A 21,314-nucleotide genomic window follows, 5' to 3' on the forward strand; every position below is an offset into this window, starting at 1 on the left:
TTAATTGTTTAATTGCTTATATGATTACGGGCTAAGTGCTTAATGTTGTTGTATATTATTAGCATGATCATGTTTCTCATTAGTTGAGTGTTCTGGGAGCAAGAAAGGTGTTTATGTGTTTCCATATTTGTCAAGTCATTCATGTGAGGATTCCGTTCTCGTGCGTATTTTAGTGTTATCATTATTGATCCGTTTCCTTTTTCTTATAGCGTCATGCCAACACGAAAGGGATCTCGGGGAAAGTTCTAGCTCCAATCCCGTGGAAAGGGATTAAGAGCAAGTTGAGGAAGATATTTTATTGCGTGATTTGGTCCCACCAAGAGAGGGACAAGCGAGGGGGACCGTTTACCCACCTTTTCAGATAAATAGGGAGCAGTTGAGGTTAGCCGTTCAGGAGGTTATTTTTGATGCATATCGACCGACAGGTGCGTCATCGTCACAGTTTGTGCCACCACTGGCACCACCACCACCACCTCCAAAGAAAAATTAGTTAGATGATACTCTTTACCACATTGCAAAGTTTGTGAAATTGATGCCAACTTTGTTTGAGGGCGGTCTAGATCCGCTTGTTGCGGATAGTTTCATGGATAGGGTGGAGAAGCATATTAATGCCATGAATTTGGCAACAGACAAGTTGAAGATTACATTGGCTACTTACAATTTTGTGGGCGATGCTGAGATTTAGTGGAAGACCGTTTCTCACACCCATAATCTGGATACTATGATATATATTACATTTAAGAAGTTGTATTATGAGAAGTACTTTCCGGCGCCTAAGCGGAGGGAACTAAAGAAAGAGTTTGATGGGTTGAAGCAAGAAATCATGACAGTTACAGAGTATGAGAATAAGTTTACATCGCTTTTGAGGTTTGCACCGGGGATTGCTAATGATGAGGAAGGAAAGTTAGAGAAATTTGTTGATGGTCTTAATCTCACAATCAGGCCAATTGTAGTTGCTTCAGAACTGACAGAGTATGCAAAAGCAGTGCGAAATGCCTTAGTAGTTGAGGCTGAAAGCAGGGACAGTAAGGCTCTTAGGGAATCCTACAAGCACAACTGGGGTATGAGTGCTTTCTCCGAGGGTCAATCAAGTAAGAAGCAGAAGCATGAGCAGTCAGGGTTCAGAGGACAGCAGCCAGTCAGATCCACCCCCACAGCTTCAGTGTCCATAGGGTCTTCTACACCGAATGTTACTTGTTTTAGATGCGGACAGCTGGGACATTACAAGTCCCAATGCACTCAGACACAGGTAGCTCAGATAATTTGTTTCAAGTATGGGCAGCCAGGGCATCACAAGTCCCAGTGTACTTAGATTTAGGTGGCGTCTGGTGGATGTTTCGGGTGTGGCCAGCAGGGCCATAGGGTGAAAGATTGTCCACAGCGGGGCAGTGGTTTGGGCAGAGGTGGAGGTTCACAGCAGAGACAGATGCAGTCTGCCACACTAGTTCAGTCAGGGTTTCGACCACCACTACCACCTCAGCCGTCTCAGCCAGCTATGTCAACCCAGAGTTCTCGACCTGGTAGGGGAGCTTCTTCGAGTGCACCCACTCAGCAGTCTGGCTATCAGGCAGGCAGTTCTCAGGGGCAAAGGACCCAGGGTCGCGTGTTTGCACTCACTCCAGCCGAGTCACCATCCAGTCCTTCAGTTGTAAGCGGTATGTTTCTTGTGTCCCATTCTTGGGCTCGTGTATTGTTTGATTCCGGTGCTTCTTATTCATTCATTGCTTCATCATTTGCACGGGCATTGGGTTTGGAAGTCAGTCAATTAGACAGACCGCTTTGTGTTGACACGCCTATCGGGGGTTCAGTTGCTCTTAGTAGAGTTTGTAGGAGTTGTTCCATCACAATTGCCGGACGTGTTCTTAAGTTCGATCTCATCATTCTCGAGATGACGGGATTTGACGTCATTCTTGAGTTGAACTGGTTATCATCCTTCAGAGCTGTCATTGATTGTTTCAGGAGCAGAATTTCAGTGTGTACCCCGGATGAGGATTGTTTCTGTTTTGTGGGAGATCGGTGCGATCCTCTCACTCATTCATTTTATGGTGTTAGGGGTCGGGATCGGCAGACATTCTTCTTGGTTAGTCTTTTCGCCAATGATGACGTTGAGTTTTATGAGGTTGATTATCCAGCGGTTGTGCGTGATTTTCTAGATATGTTTCCGGAGGACTTGACTGAGTTGCCTCTACACCGAGAGGTGGAATATGCTATTGATTTGATGCCTGGTACCGCGCCAATCTCTATGGCACAGTATCGTATGGTACCGATTGAATTAGAAGAATTGAAGAAGCAATTTGATGATTTGAGGACGAAAGGCTTTATCCAGCCGAGTGTGTCACCGTGGGGTGCACCGGTCTTGTTCGCTAAAAAGAAAGATGGTTCTTTGAGGTTGTGCATTGATTACCGAAAGTTGAATCATGCCACTATCAAGAACAAATATCATTTGCCAAGGATATATGATTTATTTGATCAATTGAGGGGAGCCAGTTATTTTTCGAAGATTGACTTGAGGTCAGGTTATTATCAGTTGCGGGTTAGAGAAGATGATATTCCAAAGACTGCTTTCCGTACGCGGTATGGATACTATGAGTTTCTTGTTATGCCTTTTAGTTTAACTAATGCACCAGCGGCATTCATGGATCTAATGAACCGTGTCTTCCACGATTACTTGGATCAGTTTGTGGTAGTTTTCGTGGATGATATTCTTGTATATTCACGGACTCGGGAGGAGCACGAGGTTCATTTGAGTATAGTGTTGCAGATTCTACGGGAGCACCGTTTGTATGCCAAGTATGAAAATTGTGAGTTTTGGCTACAAGAGGTGAAAATTTTGGGACATGTTGTCTCGGAATGTGGGGTTTCAGTTGATCCTTCAAAGATAGAGGCAGTTTTGAATTGAGAGCAACCATAGAATGTCTTTGAGATCCGGAGTTTCCTTGGCCTAGCGGGTTATTATTGGAGATTTGTGAAGGATTTTTCCCGTTTGGCAGCTCCTATGACCAGATTGACCCGAAAAGGGATTAAATTTGCATAGAATGAGGCCTGTGAGTCATCATTTCAAGAGTTAAAAACAAGGTTGACTATGGCTCCAATGTTAGTGATACCTGAGCGTGGCTTGGGTTATGTGATCTATTGTGACGCCTCACGTGATGGTTTGGGTTGTGTACTGATGCAAGATGATAGAGCAGTGGCTTATGGGTCTCGACAATTGAAGACTCACGAGCTTAACTACCCTACTCATGACTTAGAGTTAGCGGCAGTTGTATTTGCTTTGAAGTGTTTGAGACACTATTTGTATGGTGAGAGATTTGAGGTGTTCTCGGACCACAAGAGTCTCAAGTACCTTTTCTCCCAAAAGGACTTGAACAACAGACAGAGGCGATGGGTTGAATTCTTAGAAGACTATAACTTTAATTTGCAGTATCATTCTGGCAAGGCAAATGTGGTAGTTGATGCTTTAAGCCAGAAATCTCGTGGGACTTTGGCTAGTTTAGCCATTCGGAAATGGAAGATGCTGGAAGATTTGGCTGAAATGGGATTGTATTGCTTTGATGATGATGATGATGGCAGTGAGTCAGCATTATTGTTTAGTCTCATGACTCAACCCACTCTTGTTAGACGGGTGATTGAGTCACAGAGACATGATTCAGATTTGGATGACATTTACACTCTGATCTGCAGTGGCGAGACCGTGAAGGATTGGACCTTACATGCAGATGGAGGTCTACGGTTTAAGAGTTTGTTGGTTGTTCCTACAGTTTGTCGTGAGGACGTCTTACGGGAGTTTCATACTTCCCACTTTGCAGTTCATCCGGGTGGTACCAAAATGTATCACAATCTGAGACGTCAGTATTGGTGGAATGGAATGAAGAAGGATGTTGCACAGTTTGTAGTTAAGTGCCTTACTTGTTAGCAGGTGAAGGCCGAACACCAGAGACCAGCTGATTTATTGCAGCCATTGCCGGTAGCGCAGTGGAAATGGGAGGAGATTGCAATGGATTTTGTGACGGGTCTTCCTAGGTCACGGAGGGGAAAGGAAGCCGTATGGGTCATTATCGATAGATTGACTAAGACGGCTCATTTCTTTCCTATTAAGGCAACAGATGACGCAGAGGCACTCGATATACTTTATGTGAAAGAGATTGTGAGATTGCACGGAGTTCCAGTGGCTATTGTGTCGGACAAGGATGCTAAGTTCACCTCGAAGTTCTGGGAAGGACTTCAAGCAACGTTTGGCTCAGCGTTGCACCTTAGTACGGCATTCCATCCACAGACGGATGGCCAATCGGAGCGTGCCATCCAGATCTTAGAGGATATGCTTCGAGCCTGTGTACTTGACTTGGGTTGTAGTTGGGAGGATCACCTTCCACTTATTGAGTTTGCTTACAACAACAGTTATCAGGCGAGTATTCAGATGGCTCCATTTGAGGCGTTGTATGGTAGACCTTGTAGGTCTCCTGTCTGTTGGACTGAGGTGGGCGAGACAGCCGCCTTAGGACCCGACATTATACTCGAGACTACCGAGAAGATTAAGCTGATTAGACAGAGATTGCTTACAGCTCAGAGCCAACAGAAAAGTTATGCAGATAGGCGGAGACGACCGCTATCCTTTGAGGTGGGAGACCACGTTTTTTTTTGGGTTTCTCCAAAGAAGGGGTTGATGAGGTTTGGAAAGAGTGACAAGTTGTCGCCACGATTCATTGGACCTTTTGAGATCTTGGACCGTGTAGGAGAGGTTGCCTACAGATTAGCATTGCCACCGCAGATGAACAGGGTCCACAATGTTTTCCATGTATCAATGCTACGGAAGTATGAACCAGATCCGTCTCATATTTTGAGTTGGGTTGATGTGAACATTGATGAGGATGTTTCCTACGAGGAGGGACCAATTCAGATTCTTGACACACAACAGAAAGTGTTGAGGAAAAAGACGATATCGTTGGTAAAGGTTCTTTGGAAGCATTATGGAGTTGAGGAGGCTACTTGGGAGCTCGAACAGGAGATTCGCTCCAAGTATCCAGAGTTGTTTTCTCCTTCAGGTATAGCCTGATTTCGGGGACGAAATCTTTTAAAATTGGGGAGAATGTAATGTTGTGATATATATGTATATATATATAATTAATGTTAAAAGAAAAAGAAATAAAATAAGTGGGCCCCACCACTATATTAAAAACATCAAAAAGGCCATAAGGCCATTACAGATACGCATTTTGGTTCTCTCTCTCGGCAGTTCCATGCTCTCTCTCTGGAATATTTGTTTTATTTTTGTTTTCACCATTTAAAGCTTGATCTAGCTCTATCCCTTTGAAATTTGGTAGAACATTGTGAAGCAAAGTTGTTGAGCTTGTTGAGGCCGTCAATTTGATAGGAGCCAATCATCATTTGGTGCACTCCAAGGAGTTCGAAATTCTAGGGTTTTTGGGCTCAAATTGGGGGTTTTCATCAATTTGAGGTAGGGGTGTTCTAATCTACAATTTCTTGGCCTTTGGTGAATTTTTCCCCTTAAATTTGATCCTAAGCATGCTAAATTTTAATTACTTAGCTTGTTGTTGTCTTAGTTATGTGTAATTAAAAAGATAATTGTGTTCCATGTGTTATTTGAGTTCATATACATGTCTATTTTTATTACGGTAAATGAGCATGCTTAGTGTTTGATGTGTTGTATGTTCCATGATTATTTATTTATTTATTGTCTTGAAAAAAAAAAATTTGGGTGCTATGGTTATAAATAAATAAAAGAAATGAATGTTTAGAAATTTTCATCAAATTGTGATGATGATGTAAATGGAAATGTGTAAAATCATATAGTTAAATTGATGATTTGAAGCATAAAGCATTCATGGATCCATTGGAAAAGAGAAAGGAGGAAAAATATTTGTTAGAACAAATAAAATTGTTTTGGAGAAAATATTTTCTAAAAGTGTTGCGAAAAACCGGACGCCTAGGAGGCGCCTAGTGGTCCGTGATGTTGGTGTAGTTTAAAAGGGAATGTAGTTGAATTAACTAGGTCGGATGCGACGCTTTGGAGGTGCTTTGTGGTCGTGAATAGTTAACCAACCTTCCTTTTGTGACGTCATGGAGGTGCCTTGGGTCGGACTACGCTAACGGTTTGGTTGTTGAAACGGAATTGTTTCGGAAATGGGGAGTGACATTTGCATAACATTGCACTTCATGACATCGTGGTAAATTTGTGATTGGTTGATAATTATTATATACTTATTATTATGGTTGAGAATGTGTGTTTTTCGATGGCATGATCCCGTTCACTTTTTATCTATTCATTGTATGGATTCACGGGTACATAAGAAGTGTGTTATAGACACTTCCTACTGAGCTTATTGTCACGCCCCGCCTATGGAGGTTGTGCCACGCAGGGGACACGCAGACGCTGAGGAGGACGCTGTATGGCAACTGCATGGCAACTGCATGGCAAGTGGAGTTTCTAGAGTCTTTCGGAGTAGTCTAGAGTTGTGTGGAAGATTCTAGATATGTGTAGTATATTCTAGAAGTGTGTGGAAGGTTCTAGAATTCTCCATAATTGTGTGGAGTAGTATGGAGGGTTCTAGAATGTTGTAGATATGTATGGAGATGTGTAGAAGGTGGAAGAAGATTCTAGAGAATCAATCTCCACCGTTAGTTAGAATGCATCCTAGCCATCCATTAGGGATGGGGATGCCTATAAATAGGAGTAGGACTTCATTTTGCAACCAACAAGTCCTAGAGTGAGTCTTGAGAGCCTTGTAGAGAGCTTGAGTGTTAGCCTTGTACAAAGCATTCTTTGAAGTAATAGAAGTGTTCTTTCCTTGCCAACTTAAGTGCCTTAGTGTGTATGAGTGTGCAAGCCAAGTAAGGAGAGGGCGAGGGCAACTACAACACTAGTAAGCGCACGAGGGGAGTGTGTTGGCTAAGGTGTGCACGGGAGTTAGGCTGACCAAGTACTTGCGAGAGTGAAAGCAAAGTCTTGGTGCTGCACGGGAGCAGCTAGAGTGGTGCTGAAACTCTAAGCTCGTGACATTATGCTCACCCCCTTATTTTTAACATTTTTCAGGATATGGAAAAGAGGTGGCGGATGACGGTTCACCACAGGTTTAGATGAGCTTGAAGACCCACTCTATTTTGTTATATTTTGTATTAGACTCGAGTATTTTATAAATGTAATATTAACTACCTTGTGACACTTTAGTTTAATTAGTATAATGTTATAAGTTCAGGTCGTTACATGCTTCATAAAATTTCAAATTTTAGTAAATTAAGACACAAGTAGTATGTCACGCCCCGACAATTCTAATAAAATCCTCGATTTATACAAGTCCAAATACATCAAAATATACCCAGGATCTAAAAAAAATGGCCTCTTTTTATACAAAGTCAAGTTCCTCAAATATACAAAAAAATTCTCCAAATAATAAAAACAAAACTCGCAACGCCGACTCTTCATCCTAAACCCGTATCTACGATCCCCGTCCATCTTCGGTACCTGAAACTGGAGGGTGGTGAGATAAACAGTCCCAATAGGAAAAACCATAACAAGAATTTCATGGAGGTTTAACAAAACAGCTTCACAAAACATATATATTCATGTGAGTGTGTAAACAAAATAAATATGCATTTAATCAAAACATTTAATCAAAACCACCCCATGCCATTCAAGGTATAGAGAACCCTACACTGAAAAAGAATTCTCTTCACTGGATCATCAAAAACCTCAAGCTCCAACCTCCTCTGCAACTCTCGGCTGCTCTGTTTTATCTCAAAACTCTCTGTCTGACTTCTCTCTCTCTCTCTCTCTCTGTGTGTATCACTCGAATTTTTCCTTTTGCTTCCGCATACAAACCAAGTCATAAACACCCAATTTAAAGGCAATTCCTATCAGAAATAACATATATAAAATATGCAATAAGATTAAAAAACTTAAATCTCCAATTAAGTTCACTAAAAATCGTAAAATAAATTAAATTAAAATCCTAAAATTCGGGTCATCACATAGTAAAACAAGATACAGTAAAGAAAGGAAATGTGTGTGTTTATATAAACCAAGATGACCAATAAAATTCATTTTTTTCTACTTATAAAAATTGATATGCTCCAATTGTTAGTCCAAAATTCAGTCATATGTAAAAGGTTTAATGTCACTGTAAAGCTCTACTTACCTTGGCCAAATCTCATTTAATCATTTTCAATGTCCATTGAATGACATGAAGTAAGATAGGTCACTCATAATTTTTGTTTATAATTGCTGTTTGTTGCACCTGATAATAATTATGCCAACCTTGTATCATGTTGTTCCCTTTGCAATTGTCACCATAATATTGTTATCAATGCTGGTTTTATTATCTGTTATTGAGTAGTTTATCTTTCATTTGATCTATGCATCCTGTGTATCGGTGCATTTTTATTGGAAAAAAAAAAAAGTGACAGGACCTAAGTCACACAATTTTTTTTAACAGATATCGCTCTTACACTATAAGTGTGCTCTCGTTCTCATTCTCACTTTGTATAACTTAGATTTTGTGACTTTTGAACTCCTACTCTTGAATTTATTCTCCTCCCGCGCCTGCTCCAGCTATGTGTGATTTAGGACAGGACAAGGCTTAATGAAATAAAACGTTTGAGATTTGAGTGCGTGGCTCAATTTTGTAGAAGTAGTTTTCAGTTTTTTCATTTTTTATTTTTCTGGAGAGGCAAATCACATAAAATTAAAACAGAGGGATATAATATATAATGTGTGTGTGGCATATAGTTTATCTGTTGTTTTCTCATATAAACTCGTCAAATCCATTCGTCTATCATTTTCAGGCACCAAGTGTCTGTCTGCATTCTATGCTAAACAACTTACTGGCTTTCTTGTCCGCATTGGTGTCCTATTTCATTTGCGGTATATTAACTATCCAGTGGTCCTATTACATAGTTGTTACAGTAGTATTTACTATTGTAAATTTGCAATGGGTATATTATGTTGTGTCTTTACTGGTGCATATGAGGTATTTGAAATTTAAAATTTTCAATACCACCAATTACGACTTCCATTTAATGACAGACTCACGTGTGAACAGTATTTATACTTAATTCAAATTTTCAAACTCTGTTTTACTGAGCTAGATGCAGTGGTTTGGGTGTCCACACTCGCATTATATGGCCAAACTTCTTACGACCATACTGTGACATTATTTTTTCTAAATCCATTTTACATTTACTTACCTTAATTCCATCCCATGCTTAATTTATGAAAATGTTACCATTCATGTAAATATTGTCGGCTTTGTATACTCTTCTTTTAATGTTCATAATTTTGTATTTACATGGCCAAGGGATATCTATGTATGAAAATACCTATGAACTTTAAACTTCTCTCTCACGTTTGTGAGATGTGACAATTATTCTTTTGAGATTCATCCTCACTGGCTTAATCTGTATGAACTTGTGCGCGCACTCCATTTCTAATTAAAAATTGAATCTGATACTATCTGTCACCACCTGCTACGCCATCATGTAAATTTGTATGCTTTACATACTAACATCTCGAGACTTAAGATGTTATTAAAAAATGTGTCTTACACATTAAAAGTGTCTGCTGTATATGATAGCAAGAAACTTCTGCGTATGCATAACATCATTCAATTATGGTTTTGCTGGTTTGTGCTCGTGATGCTCATCTCATAAAATACAGTAATTGACAATAGAATTAAAACTCGAGGCATTTTTTTTTCATCAATTTAATTAAATAGAATTGTCAAAAAAATTTAATACAGCAAAGGTTAGTTATTGGTAACAATACCATCCGACAATTGTTCAGCTGCAGTCTGCAGTTGCCTCAGAGAGTGCACAACAGATCCCCTCTCCTGTTCAAATTTTTGTCCAGGATTACATCAAGAACGCAAAATTAATACAAAAGTGTAATATTTTGAAGGTAAAATTATTGCGTAAGTGTTGTATCATCAATTTAAATAGGTTCCATGGAAAGAGACGGTTTTTTTTTTTGTTTTTTTTTTTTTCGGGGAACATTCAATTCAAATGAGGTGACTCATAGGTGTCTGGTGTCAATCAAATTAAATTCACTGTCTGTTTTCGAGTTTTAAATGTGTACCTTAGTTTACTATTAAATTCACCTCTGCAATTTATTAATGACACTGAACAAGGTTTTTATCAGGTTCCTTGTCAATTTTCATGTTACCCGAGAACCCTAAGATTCTCATTTTCTTGAATTTCTGAGTTCTTCCATTTTTTAAATGGGCTCCCTTTGTTTCTTCCTTCAAGTCCATTCCTTTCTCACTCTTCATTTCTCAACCATTTTATTTTGTTCAAACAATGTTTCTCGCATCCACAGGTTCCATTAACCAGTAAGATCATAAATTCAGTTAAACCACACATTATCATTTTATTCAAAATTTTATATTCATTTTTTTAGTTGTATATGGTTAGACTATCTAATCTATTTTGTTTTTATCATTTTATTTTGGACAGGTATGATTTCAACCATACGGTGAATCTTTTCATTTTTAATTGTCTCTTTTCTTATCTTATCAAGTGTCCATGTTGCATTTCATAGATGAACATGGCCGTCCATTTCATGACAACCATTTTAGGAAAAATCTGCAGTGCTTTAAGTGTTGGTGGTTGGATGGCTTTTAAAATGCATTGCATAGAATGATTTCGTCTTTGAAAAGTATAGCTCTTTTCTGGGTGTTTCTCGAGAAATTTTAATTTGGTTTTGTCTTCAAATTGTATATGACCCATTGGTTCTGAGAATGAGAAGGAAAATACATAGTTGGAAGATAGTGTTTGTTTTTGATGTTTAGATGCCTTTATGCCCACAATGGGAATGGAAATGAATATGCTTTGAGCAGGAGAAAAGAGGTGCTCTGAAGCCTGTGGTGACTGAGAGAAGGGAAAATATGCCAACAGTTTGGTTTTCTTTGAAGAAATCTTTACACTGCAAATCAGAGCCATCTGATGTTCATGATCCAACGGCCAGGAAACACTTGAGCACAATCTTGACAAGAAAAGCAGGCAGGTCAGGCTGTTCAAGGTCCATAGCCAATCTCAAAGATGTCATTCATGGAAGCAAGAGACACATGGAGAAGCCTCCAACTTGTAGTCCAAGATCTATAGGGAGCAGCGAATTCCTAAACCCAATAACCCATGAAGTGATTCTGAGCAATTCAACATGTGAGCTCAAAATCACTGGTTTTGGTGGTTTCCAAGAAGGGATTGGTGGTGGTGGTGGTGGTGGTGGTGGTGGTCCTGGTGGTGGTGGTGGGGCTGGTGGGTTTGGTGGTGACTCAACATTTGTGGGTACTTTAAAGCCTGGTACCCCAGGCCCTGGAGGGCACCCTTCAATGCACTATTTTAACACTTCAATGAGAGCCTCCACAACTCCTTCAAGAAAGAATGGTGCTCTATTGTCAGATAGGGAAGGATCTGTATTTGGGGGTACTGGTATTTTCGGTGGTGGTGGTGGTGCTAATGGTAATCCTTCAAACCCTAGGGCTTGTCTTGAGAGAGATACTAATGGGTCTTCTACATTGCAATGCCACAAATGTGGAGAACAGTTTGGCAAGTGGGAAGCTCTTGAAGCACATCATCTTTGTAAACATGCTGGTAAGAAACCCTCATCATGATTTCCATTTGGTCCTTATCTTTATTTATGTCTACTTTCTTCATTATGGTATTTGTGTTTCCCAATTTAAGGGTCCCCCAAACCATTTTATGTCGCCTTAAAGCAAACTCCCTGTGCTTGATTTGCATCCATTGTTCCTTTTTCTTCTATTTCTTAGGGACACCTTTAATCAAGATTCACCAAGGATTATTAAAGTATATCCTGAAAATACTTTTACTTTTTGGTCAAAATAAAGTGGTTTCTTGAGAAGCTGATATTTTTTCAGAACAAGGAGTTGAAGATATCTAACAATTTTTTTTTTTTTCTCTCCCACTGAACTGATTTTTCTTCTACATCTCCAGTTAATTTGAACCCTTTTCCTGATTAGTATTCTCCTCAGATTTTGCAATAGTTTTGGATGTACAAGACATCAATTTTCTGTAGATATTTTTTCTTATATAGAATTATTTTCCAGCACTTTTACCGGATTTTGCAATAATTTTTGGATTTAGTAGACATTGAATCCCATTTTCGGTAGAATTTCTACTTTCAACTTCCTCATTGTGAGGTGTCTCATTATCTGCCAAAATATACATATTGGGTTCTTGCAGTCATTTCTTGAATTTATGCTTCACCAGTCTCAAATTATGGTTTGCTCAACTGTGTTATTATTCATTTAAATCTGGACCATCTCGGTAGCATCTTTACTATATGTTCTATCACAGTTACTGAGCTGGTGGAAGGGGACTCATCTAAGAAAATTGTTGAAATAATTTGCCGGACAAGCTTGCTGAAGTCTGAAAACCATTGTGGTCGAATTGAGAGGATTCTGAAAGTTCACAACATGCAAAAAACTCTCGCCCGGTTTGAAGAATACAGAGAAATGGTGAAGATCAAAGCCAGCAAACTACAAAAGAAACACCCTCGTTGTCTTGCTGATGGGAATGAACTTTTGAGGTTTTATGGCACAACTTTGGCATGCTCTCTTGGCATGAATGGATCATCCAGTCTCTGTATATCTGATAAATGCTGTGTTTGTCGAATCATAAGAGGTGGGTTCTCCACTAAGAAGGAACTTAAGGGGGGAATCGGTGTTTTCACAACTTCCACAAGTGGGAGAGCTTTTGAATCTATAGAAATCCTTGAAGACGATCCATCTCTGAGGAAGGCTTTAATAGTCTGCAGAGTTATCGCGGGAAGGGTTCACCGGCCACTGGAGAACATACAAGAAATGGCAGGTCAGTCGGGATTCGATTCATTGGCTGGGAAGATTGGTCTTTATTCAAATATTGAGGAGCTCTATTTGCTCAATCCCAGAGCTCTCCTTCCTTGCTTTGTGGTAATATGCAAACCCTGAACAGAACAATTTCTTATGAAGGTTATGTGAATCATTTTTGTTTATGGTAGATGTACTTTTTTCTCCCTTTTGATAGAAGCTTGATTCTTCTAGCACTTGCTTGTAGATCTATATATTTGGGCTTCCCCATGCCTACTGTATCTGCCTCTCCAAAACATTTCCATATGCCTTGGTATTGTATTTTTTCCTCATTCCTGGCTTGTGCTGTTGCTGCAAATATTTTTCAAGAATCTGTACATTTTTTTTTTTTTAGGTTTTTACTGGTGAATCTATTTGTTCTCTTAAACGTGTTCGAAGTTATACACTATCTTTACTAAAGATCGTTGAAGCTAGTTGAAATTTTTTTTTTGAGTACATTTGCTCTGATTGACTCAATATTGGTAAATAAAACCACAAACTTAATTAACTATTCGAATTTTAATCTTAATGTTTTGACTAATTTGTAAACAGTAAATAGTAGTTTGGTTGTCAAAATTTGATGAAATAATTACAGAATAGTTTTAACAGATTGTGTTTTCCGTCATGGTCAACACGCATCTAACCTTGATTTTGACCTTGCACCTCAACTTTGTCTGTTAGGGTTGCAAGTAATAATAATTTTGCCATGGGTAAAGTATATACTTAGAAATCTTCAAGGTCTTGAACAAGCAACCACCCAAAATTTCACACGTTAACAAGCAAGACAGCACAGGGTAAAAAATCGCCTATAGTGAAATAGTGTCATTTATTTCATTTTAAAATGAGTGGTCCAGAAATGACTACGTCACTCATGTTTGGAATGCACAGTAGAAAATTATTGGAATGTACTTTTTTTTACAAAAATAAAAAAAATAAACTACTGTACAATTAGAGGTGATCCTTGTGCAACACAGCATATTTACTTACTATGCTTACTTACTATATGCTTAGGTTCCAATGTTCCATGTGATTTGAAGACGGGAGGATCACGGTAGTTATGATATAATGACTTTGCTAAGTATATTTGTATTTGTTGGGATGTATTGATTGCACACAAAATATATATTAATACCAGCATTCAGTGTGAAAGGATATGTGGTCCTAGTTGAATGGCTATGTTTTAGAAAAAGATTGATCCAAAACTAGTAGACAAAATCCAAGAAAGATTACGTATGTCATGTGCTCCCTGTCTAGGCCTCTTTTTTTATTTTTAATTTTTTTTAACACTTATCCTTAATTAAATTTTCTTCTGTAAATGCTGTTCTATTCTTTAATTGTAATGTGGTGCAGTAGTCATTTAAGACAAGGTTAGGATTTCCATCTCTCCCTAGGATTTCGTAGATGGTAACTTCTACTTGTCCTTTAGCATCTAGGTGGGAGTAGGTATTCAGTGTATCTGGTGCACTAGACACATTAGAGATGTTTGTGCACAACACGTGCAAAAACAGAAGGATTTGATAATCCGGTGCATGGGCCACACCGAATATACTCTCCTACCCGGACATGGTTATTCATTTCTCTACTGAAATGTCTGTATAGATACATGAAAACCAATTTGAGTGTATCTAGCCCTCGTAACTTGTTTGAATACAAAGAATTGAGTAGAATACAGTTGTTAGTCTTAAATGTTAGAATGGGAGTAGTTTGGGGCATTGAACACAAAAGAAGGTAATTTATTGCAATTGGCACTGACTGTTGATTTAGACTATTCATCTGGTGGGCTGCTCCTTTCTGAGCTCAAATTATGTCAAATTGTCAATCCTGCTGACTGATAAGGTACCATTAAGAACTGCTCTTTTGAAATTACTATGCTAAAACCATTTGGAGAGAGATGACAGTATTGGGAGAAAAAGGGAAAAATTAGCTGCATAAAAGAATCTATTAAATCTTTTAGCAACTTGTAGAGAAACAGAATTGCTCAGTTGACTAGTATGGCATGGTCTATTCTTAGACTAACCCAGTGCAGTGCAATTAATACAAAAAATTTATTGGAGACTAGGATAAGGGTGTCATATGGCAATGAGACCAGGCATTTGGCTTAATAGGTGCTACTTACTTATGGATCAAACAGGTTTATATATGTATCTGTAGAGTAAGTAATTTTTCATAAGAGCTGAATATATCTCATCTTGTTATATTCCAAATCTCCCAAACCATTGGGATAGTGAGAGTTTTTACAAAGTTTTCACAAATTTCTCACAAAATTTCTAACATCATCATCATAATCATGGCTTGGTCTCCATCTTTGTCAATGTGGTCCAACTCTGGCATTAATGTTGTACCCTAAATCTTCCCAGTTAGTTGAGTTATATATTTTAGATGCCAGAAAACTGCCTCTGGTTATTTCAGCATCTTGGAAACATTCAACAGTCAATGAACCATATCTCACAACTTTATAAAGATGACATATTAAGAATTTGGGTTTATAGTGATATGAAATTAAGAGGTATTTCTGCACCGGAAGGCTAGAATAGAACTCCAAGAGGATGGTTCTAGCTAGAGCAAGTTGTGAAAATAGGATTTGTGTGTCTGACCCCAGAAGGCTAGAATAGAACGCTCCTAGATCTTACTTTGTTAAGTAGGCAACTCTGCTACAAGCTTCACAAACAAATTATAACATCTGAGTCGTTGGTATTGGTGATTTCTAAAACCATTTCATTTTTTTTTTTTGGCTAAATTTTGTTATTCTAACAGGGCTTCCACATTTATTAGTGCCTCAACTGTAGAATTAAATTTCCAGCACAAATCAACTCACCTGAATGGTTTAGCACAAACCCTCTTTTTATTGAGCATTTAAAATTGATTATTTACATTCAATTAGTTACAGTCACTGGTCATTCTCTAAACATTCAATTAGTTACAGCCACTTCAACATGTTCCAGTATTAAACCTTAAAGTCAGTGCATTACGAATGATACATGTTCGCCGTGATTAAAAAAAAAACTAATAACCAAATATTAGCAATAATCTGAATCTTGTGAACCTCTGTCTCACATTTATTTTTGCAGACAATAATACAAAAATCATCTTTTAAAATTGATTTCATTATTGTTTTGCTAAGAACTGTGTCTATTAATTCTGTTCCCTCATTTAGTTTAACAGCATCCACTACTTTCCAGTGAGAGGTAAAAAACCATAATCTATACAACACCTAACACTATGATGTACTATGTCATCTAAGCAATACTTGTAAGTAAAGCCCAGAGCTCCTAACTTCTCTGAAGAAATCTTGGAGGGAACTGAACCTTGTTCTTCTTCCAAATTCCTAGAAAACGTAAAGAAAATTCACCATCTGAAATAATTACAAGCAATCTGCAACTTTCGGAACTCGCAAGAAAGAATTACCTTTGTGTATTAGAAGAGGGGTACTCTTTTGCAAGGCGATCAACCAATTCAGACATTAGACAACTATGGGCACAACATATGTACTGACCTTCTGCTCTAGCATGCTCCATAAGGAATATGTGGGCACTGCATATATCTTCGATGTGAACTATAGCAATTGACCCCATTCTTGAATTCACAGCAGATACTATTGGAAAGAATTCAGGATCACCTGAAGCAGTGAAGTCAGCATAGTACAAAATGATCTCCACTTGTTTAAATATACATACATTAACCTAACTTTATTTGTGGGAGTTGAACAAATTTCAGATGAATTGAAAGAAAATCTTTTGAACTGTATCTCTGGATGTATGCGAAGTGAACGGGTTTGTAATTTACATTTATGGGTTGCAGAATATCAAGATGTATTTCAGGCATGGATACTGGCTTGCAAAAGAATTGAAAGATGCATGCATATTCATTGAATGACATGCTATACAGCCACATTTTTATTTGTGTGATGTAACAAATAAATAAATATAAATATATTTATATATATATATATATTTATCAGCAAGTCAGCAAATTTGCTATAATCACCTGTTATTGGCGACAAGAGAACTCGAATGCTTGATGGAACTGCTGAAGTGAAGAATGGGCCAGCAACGGTTGTTGCTATGATAGAGACAATATCAATTCCATTCTCTTTCGCAAATCGAAAGGCTGCTTCCTCTGTTAGAAGCTTTGAAAGTACATAAACCTACAAAATTAAAAAGTTATAGTATCTACTTTAATTAATTGAACAATGTTAGTTATAGGTAACAATGAACAACAGGAAGAGGAAGCATTACCCATCCAGTGGCTTTCATTTTCCAGACATGATCAATAGGAGTCTTACAAGATTCATCAACTGCAGGTTTCCAGTTTCCAGTGCCATCTTTAGCAGTTAGAGTACTGATGGAAGATGTGAAAATGACCCTTTTAACAGATTCTGTTTTCAAGCAACCTTTGAGAAGATTTAAGGTTCCTTTGACTGCAGGGTCTATGATATTGGATTGAACATAATTCTCTGCAAGTTGAAACGTTAGTTTGAATTAATCTGAAAATGGGAGAGAGAAAAGAGAAAAAGATAGTTTGAATAGCTCAGAACATTTGAAAAAATAGTCACAAACATGCATTACCAATGTTGTCTTTGACTAAAACTCCAAACTCCATTGAAGCAGCAACATGAAATACTCCATTGCAGCCCTTTACAGCCTCATCAAAGCTACCTTCTTGGTGCAAATCAGCTTTGAACAATTTCAACCGATCACCACCACGCCAGGATGTTAATAGATGCATAGACTTGGCTGAAATTTTTAGAATTCGTCAGTGTAGGTGCCTAACACAAACAGTGCTAGCTACATAGCTGTTTGAAAAGTCAAATAAACACCACCTTTGTGGCCAAAACAACCCAACCTAATGACCACATGGCTGTTTGAAAAACCAAAGAAAAACCGACGTGGCCAAAACCACTCAACGAGTTATCAAAGAAACCCTAAGAGCATTTCCAATGGTAAAATGCTAAATTCGGATGCCAAATCTATATTTTGACAGTGTTACAGTGTCAAAATGCTACATTTTAACAATTCTGCTCCAATGATGCATTATATGCAAAATGCTATTTTTTGACACAACCACTATTATTTTTCAACTGCCATTCCCACCATTCATATTTGCATCAATAATGTTAATATTAGGCACATTCCAAGTCAAGTTGCAAACATTAGAAGGAAACTAAAATTAAACTTAATTAAAAAGAATCAAAAATCTAAAATATCTGATCAAAAAAGGACCCAAAAATGTATATATATGTATAAATTTATATATTTGATTATATTATTATATAATTTTTTTTTCTTTTTCGGAAATATATATATATATATATATATATATATATATATATATATGTATATTATTTATATTTGATTATATTATTATTAAAAATATATATAATTTTAGGGCAAATCATTTCAGGCTCCCCAATCGCCTCCTTCTCTATTCTCGTTCTCAACTCTGAAATTGCCCCCTGTGTCTTTCTCTGTGCAACTGCAAACTACAAAATCAATTAGAATCAGAAGTTCAAAACCCATATAATTAGGCCAAGGTTCGCGAGGTTGGTTTCTGTATATTTTTGAGAAAACTCTCGGGTCACTTCTATCCTCAAGGTTCGGGAGGTTGGTTTTGTCAAAGTAGAGATTCAACTCCATGAAGGGTACGAGGTCATGAGGATTGACAGTGAGCATAGGGTTGTCATTTGGACCATAAAGAGTGCGGTTCATGATCGATGGCGAAGACAAGGACCTTGGACCAAGCGGTGCCTGATTTGGGGACAATGGCTATGATCAGATCGGTGTCGTGTGCTTGGAAGTGTTGTTGGAAGGAGATCACGCTAACTTGCACGTATGGGTTTTGTTTTAATTTTTTTTCTAAATCAACTATGTCTGTAATTCTTGTTTTGCAATCCTATTTGGTGAAATTTTTTATGATCTTATATATATATATGAACCCATATCAGCATATCATTTCAGATTGTTCAAAAATCAAAACCCATATCTTCCCCCCCCCCCCCCCCGGCGGCTCTCTTTCTCTCTCTCTGCCGTTCTCTTTTTCTGAAACAGCAGTAGCTATTTCTTGTGCTATAATTGGCATAAGTTTTGGCAAAGTTAAAATTTGGCAGCGCATATAGCATTACATTGGAGAACCCATTTTTACTATCTCCAGCTATAGTATAGAAATAGCAGCCAATATAACATTGGATTGGAGATGCTCTAAGGGCACGACAGGGCACCTAATATACCCTCAAAGCCCAGAAAAGAAAACTTGACGACAAGTCAGTCACCAAACATTAAGAACATCACCCTCCAGACAAAAGAAACCTTGATGACCCGTCAAGTCACCAAACCTCGAGAGTACCACCCTTGAGTCCTAAAAACTCTGACAATATGTCAGGTCACCAAACCTTGAGAGCATTACCCTTGAGTCCAAAGAAATCTTGACAACATGTCAGGTCACCAAACCTTGAAGGCATTATCTTCAAGACTAATGAAGCCCCATCACACCAGGAAACCTCAAGGACTACCCTCAAAGCCCAAAAACCCAAGTATCATTACAAGTCACTATGAGACTCCTCCATAAATGTAGGGTCTTCTCATGTACTTATAATAGACATATGGGACACCTATAATGATTTTGGATTGACGGATGAAAAGTCAAAAAAATGTCCTAGCCAAAGGAACGATGAACACAACAAAAACCCTTACAATCATCATTAATGCTCCGTTTAAAATTGCTTTAACCCCTGTTATTGTTACCTATATGAATGAATTTAATGTCAGCATTAGAAATTTAATGTGCCTCTTTCATGACAGAGCATGGCAACGAGAGAGATTTGACCCCTTAGGTAGGACAAGTACACCTAGGGGAATCATGACATACAATCCTAGAGGTAAACATCCCTACTCTAATCATCAATCTTTTGGTTTGTCTGCTTTTCTTCCTCTTTTATTTGTATTTATTACAAAATTATATTACGTACTCTAGTTAAGAACCCCTGCACTTGGCATATATATTTAAGAAAGAAGAGGAAACGCTAACTACAAATTGATTGCTTCTTATTTTTATAAAATTGTATGGAATGAATAAATTAACTAAACTGGTTACAAACTAGAAGATGTGAGACTTAATTAAATTGCAGAAAAACATCAAGCTTTGAACTTTAGAGAGAGAGAGAGAGAAAGATGAGAGCATACCAGGATCGCGGATGGTGGCGTGAACAGAGTAGCCCCTTTGTAAGAGAGACTTGACCAAGCATGAGCCTATGTAACCTGTTGCTCCAGTCACACAATAAGTGGGTGCTCCTTTCTCTCTCCTCCTCTCCATCTTCATCTCTCTATCATCTTCCATTTTCTCTGATAGAAAAAAAAAATCCCCAATTTAACAAATCAAACACACCACTAACAGAGACCTCATTATCAATACTACTGTACTAATTAAGGAGCTACAGACTAATTTATTCCACAGACTGGCTTGTTTAATTACTCGTATTATTTTGGAGTGAATGGAACGTGACTTGCTTGCTCTGTTCGTAGTACTGACACTAGTGCATTGTTAATAATTGTATAGAAATTTTGGTAGGGAAAAAAATAAAGAAATTTTGGTACATCTCACATGCATTGGCACAAATGTTGAACTCCCTTTGTGATTCATTGATGTGGTGGGGATATGTGTGAACATCCATCTGGCCTGCGCCTATAAAGCTCTTTGTCCTTGTATGTCGTTTGATTTCATCTGCCATTGCACATCTCACAAGTTACACATGTACTCCTTTATAGACTAACTTACTCTGCATAAATATTTTAATACTCCAATTATTTTAATAACACATTATAATTAGAATTTACTAAATAAATGTATTTTTTTTTTTTGGGTATGATATTATATAATGGTTGATAGCACTTGTCATCACGAATGGTGTTTGAATTTAAAATTTATTTTTTATTTTTACTTTCAAATTCGAGTCATACTGCCTTTCAAAAAAAAAAAAAAATTAAGAGATATATATTAGACACTAAAATTTCTTATTTTTTGGCCAACTTAGTTTTTTTTTTTTTTTTTTTTTTTAATTCAGTTTCCAATGCGTACCAAACAAATTTGGTTCTATATTTTATTTTACATAGATCACAAGTTCAACTCATTGGATAAAAATTAAATGCTTCAACTCATCGGATAAAAATTAAATACGTCAACTCATCGGATAAAAATTAAATATTCCCAAGTACAACATTGGTTATGACTTTAAAACACTGTTTTTAAACTTATAGCTCGTTTAAGTTTCGATTTTCTCACTCAACACAAAAACCAACCAGTGGAAGTTCAAGAATCGATTTCGATTTCAGATATTTAGAGAAAATTTCAAATACAGATCAAAATTGAGTATATAACACTTTTGAATATAGAATTGACCAAATAATAATCAACTCGGAGATTTACCAACGGGTCAATGACCCATCGATACCAAAATTCTTACTTTTCAATTTT

The 21,314-nt window shown here is 37.6% G+C and overlaps 3 protein-coding genes across 4 annotated transcripts; 2 read left to right on the forward strand and 1 right to left on the reverse strand.

The window, feature by feature from the left end:
* The first annotated feature begins 721 nt into the window (after positions 1–721).
* On the forward strand, positions 722–2,899 carry LOC132309945 (uncharacterized). The gene is made up of 3 exons (XM_059808196.1): positions 722–1,249; positions 1,355–2,260; positions 2,678–2,899. The coding sequence occupies exons 1-3, from the start codon at positions 722–724 to the stop codon at positions 2,897–2,899; spliced, it is 1,656 nt and encodes a 551-aa protein (XP_059664179.1).
* A 7,235-nt stretch (positions 2,900–10,134) lies between these two features.
* Positions 10,135–13,144, forward strand: LOC132308478 (uncharacterized). The gene is made up of 3 exons (XM_059806562.1): positions 10,135–10,337; positions 10,462–11,598; positions 12,322–13,144. The coding sequence occupies exons 2-3, from the start codon at positions 10,893–10,895 to the stop codon at positions 12,951–12,953; spliced, it is 1,338 nt and encodes a 445-aa protein (XP_059662545.1). The 5' UTR covers positions 10,135–10,337; positions 10,462–10,892; the 3' UTR covers positions 12,954–13,144.
* A 2,823-nt stretch (positions 13,145–15,967) lies between these two features.
* LOC132310473 (putative anthocyanidin reductase) lies at positions 15,968–20,236 on the reverse strand. 2 transcript variants are annotated; one of them, XM_059808645.1, is made up of 6 exons: positions 20,027–20,236; positions 17,417–17,584; positions 17,087–17,304; positions 16,836–16,995; positions 16,257–16,443; positions 15,968–16,176 (listed from the first exon to the last, which is right to left on the reverse strand). In XM_059808645.1, exons 1-6 carry the CDS (start codon positions 20,178–20,180, stop codon positions 16,020–16,022), a joined length of 1,044 nt encoding a protein of 347 aa, XP_059664628.1. In that variant the 5' UTR covers positions 20,181–20,236; the 3' UTR covers positions 15,968–16,019. The 2 variants fall into 2 exon arrangements, with proteins under 2 accessions (XP_059664628.1, XP_059664627.1); XM_059808644.1 differs by having other exon boundaries at positions 16,257–16,467.
* Positions 20,237–21,314: the final 1,078 nt, after the last annotated feature.

Source organism: Cornus florida, unplaced genomic scaffold (assembly GCF_030987335.1).
Source record: "Cornus florida cultivar Cherokee Brave unplaced genomic scaffold, ASM3098733v1 CherokeeBrave_3.0.0_Hap2_Chr05, whole genome shotgun sequence".
Lineage (NCBI taxonomy): Eukaryota > Viridiplantae > Streptophyta > Magnoliopsida > Cornales > Cornaceae > Cornus > Cornus florida.